Consider the following 3,235-nt stretch of genomic DNA (forward strand, 5'->3'; position numbering starts at 1 on the left):
ATGGCAGCAGAGCTGACTCAGGACCAGGTGTCGTGGACCAGGAGAGAATTGGAAAACGTCTCCTTCAGATGTACAGACACTGACCAGTGTGGTCTTATCTACTGGTACCAGAAGAAAGAGGGGGAAACGTTAGCCGTGATTCTTTCTTTTGAAAAAAGTTTGGGTCAAGTACAAAAAGGATTCAACCATCCTCAGGAAGATGACTTCTCATCAGTCCTCAAAGAGAACAGCTGGGAGTTGTCGCTTCAGAAGGTGAAAGCGTCCCATTCTGCTACCTACTACTGTTCCTGTTTGACAAGTGGTCGCACACAGTGAGACGTTCTCCTTCCTGCCCCTACAAGAACTCTGGTGATCACATGACCTCACAGGTCATGTCTCATTGGCTGTTCAATCTACAGTATGACGTTGATGCTAATAGACATGAGCCGAAAGATCTGGATCAGTCACTGTTCTCTCCGTTAGATCACAGCCTGGACCTTAATGTCTGTAGTTTAGGCTTCAATCCTTGCTAAAAATACAACAATCTAGTATAATACTGAGCTCTAGTCTGTGGTAATGAAGCACTCTCTGAAAGGTCTTACATTGTTGCCTTCCGCGGGAAGGAAAGAGCCTTCAGTGGTTACAAAGCCTTCGATGAAGAGGTATGAAGACCTTGGAGTCATTTCTAGTAGTGACAGTAGTGACATCAACTCTCCTGATTTACTCTGCAGCCTCTTACAAAGCCCTCTTCTCAGGATAAGAACATTCATCCCCACGCCTCCCTTGTAGTGGTGCAGATCATCTATAGGTGATCGATGTGATCAGCAAGTGATTGATCAGCGCTGACAGCATCACAGGCAGTGAGCAGAGGTTTATGATACAGGATATTTCACTGTGGGCGTCTATATCTTTGGACGCGGCACCACCCTGGTTGTTACAGGTAAGACACCTTCTTTCATGGTTTCTATGACTTTGTGTTTCATGTCACGTTGGGGAGAATATGTGAGGGTAATAATATTTCCAGTTGGTTGTTTCACCTGTTTGAGTTGTGCTGGAGAAGTCAGTGTTGTCTGGAGATGTATGTCTGCAAAGCTTAAAATATCACTGATGCCATTAATAAACTATAAATCAGTATGATATGTCAGAATATTAGGTAATTAATGATTAATATTCATAAACATATTATGAATTATCATGATGGGGATTAAAATCGGCTCTGACCATTTTCAAACCACCAATATTCATTTTGTAACATTCATTTAGTCAGCAGTTGGCCAACATAAATTAAAGCCTCCTTTTCAGTTTCTATTCTATTTTATTATGTGAATGCATAATTTTCCTGCTTAAATACAACTATTATTTCACACAGTAGAAATAATATTGTAATAATAATAATAGTAATTGAAAAATCAATTTGGATCTACATATGTTATTTAGACTTGATATTTAATTCAGCTATATTGTATATATTACTAAGTTATAAATGTTAATATGTATTATTCTATTTTTTTAGATCGCTGATGAAGTTACTTTGAATAATTACAAAAATTATAAATAATAATTATTATTGTTCAAATCGTTATAATATTAATAACAGTAATTATACTAATGATAATTGTAATAATTGAACACAAATTATGAAATGATTGCCTCCCTTCATATTGTTTTCAGTTATTTAATTCTTAACATATGTTGTAATATGTAATATAATAATTCTGCTAATATTTCCTCAGTTTTGACACCATGTGACTTGTGTTCTGTCTCTCGATTAGTTCTTCTGTTAAACTCAGTCAGGTCAGTGGTGCGGCCCAAAGTGAGCGTCTACCCAGCGACGGGAGCTGATTTAAAGGGCCGGCGCTCCCTGCTGTGTGTAGCCAGAGACATGGTCCCTGAGGAGGTCCGGGTGTCCTGGAGGAGGAGAGGGGGGGGCGGAGGGGGGGCGGAGGGGGGGGAGCAGCTGGAGCTCAGAGGACCGACATACGCTGCCAGCATCCTGGTTATTGATCAGGGAGAAACCCTCACAGATCAATACATCTGTAGAGTTGAGCATGAGAGCGGTCTGCAGGAGGTGGAGGTCCGAGGTAATGAAGAACTACAACCCCTACACATAAGCTTGTTGTCTATCACTAACCCCACTGTCTATCACCTGGGACATGTAGTCTATTAATAACCCACAAACACTGACTTTCACCTCTGACTGAAACTACCTTGACTTCAGAAGGCCCCGGAAAGACAGATGTTACCTTAGCGACGGCAGTAACTACGGACCCCCGGCGTCCAGGGAGACCCAGAGAAGGTCCTTCAGATGAAACACACCGTAAGATCAGCTGCTCTCACTCTGAACTGCTGTAGGAATCTCAAGTGGCCTCTGGATTAGCAGTGTGGTATCTCATCAAGAATACATTAATATATGTATACACCATGGAGTGTAAACCAGTACAAACTATTATAAACCATTACAACCACTTTATAACAGTATGGAGGGTACAAGCCATTATAAACCAGTATGGCATGAATGGACCATTGTAGACCTCTATGGTGCGTATAAACCGGTATGGAAAAGTGTAGATCACTATGGTGTGTTAAAACCAGTAAAAAATATTTTTTAAAACTGTGAAAACCAGTATAGACCACAATTTTGTCTACATATAACTATAGGCAAGTATAAACCATTACGGTGCATGTTAACCAGTATAGCGTCACCAGTATAGACAACTATGATGCATATGGACCAGTATAAACCAGCATAGGCCTCTATGGTGCATATGGACCAGTATAAACCAGCATAGGCCTCTATGGTGCATATGGCCCAGTATAACCCAGCATAGGCCTCTATGGTGCATATGGACCAGTATAAACCAGTATGGGCTGTGTGTTGGTAGGGGTCCCAGAGTCCCTCCAGGTGCTGTCCAGAGCCAGGCTGGCGTCTGTGCTCTACACAGTGATGGTGGTGAAGAGTGTGCTCTGCTGCTGTGGCCTGGCTCTCCTGCTCCTCCACACCAACAAGACCAGCAGGACGCCCAGAACCAGCACCACCACAGCCCTGGACTGACGCTGCTGTCCCCCAGAACCAGCACCACCACAGCCCTGGACTGACGCTCCTGTCCCCCAGAACCAGCAGACCCACCTTGTACAACCTTAAGAGGTCATCATGTCATCATGTCACCATGTCATCATGTCACCATGTCATCATGTCACCATGTCATCATGTCACCATGTCATCATGTCACCATGTCATCATGTCATCATGTCACCA

At 42.7% G+C, this 3,235-nt stretch overlaps 1 protein-coding gene across 1 annotated transcript; it reads left to right on the forward strand.

Moving 5' to 3' along the window:
* On the forward strand, window positions 1–3,144 carry LOC130387872 (uncharacterized). The gene is made up of 5 exons (XM_056597170.1): window positions 1–91; window positions 848–919; window positions 1,770–2,060; window positions 2,198–2,296; window positions 2,862–3,144. The coding sequence occupies exons 1-5, from the start codon at window positions 1–3 to the stop codon at window positions 3,029–3,031; spliced, it is 723 nt and encodes a 240-aa protein (XP_056453145.1). The 3' UTR covers window positions 3,032–3,144.
* The last annotated feature ends 91 nt before the right edge of the window (window positions 3,145–3,235 follow it).

Source organism: Gadus chalcogrammus, chromosome 8 (assembly GCF_026213295.1).
Source record: "Gadus chalcogrammus isolate NIFS_2021 chromosome 8, NIFS_Gcha_1.0, whole genome shotgun sequence".
NCBI classification, from domain to species: Eukaryota; Metazoa; Chordata; class Actinopteri; order Gadiformes; family Gadidae; genus Gadus; species Gadus chalcogrammus.

Coding starts and splice junctions, on each gene's coding strand:
- LOC130387872 (XM_056597170.1), top strand. CDS start 1: ATGGCAGCAGAGCTGACTCAGGACCAGGTGTCGTGGACCAGGAGAGAA. Junction 92..847: donor TACAGACACTGACCAGTGTG/GTCTTATCTACT, acceptor GGCAGTGAGCAG/AGGTTTATGATACAGGATAT. Junction 2,297..2,861: donor TCCTTCAGATGAAACACACC/GTAAGATCAGCT, acceptor GTGTGTTGGTAG/GGGTCCCAGAGTCCCTCCAG.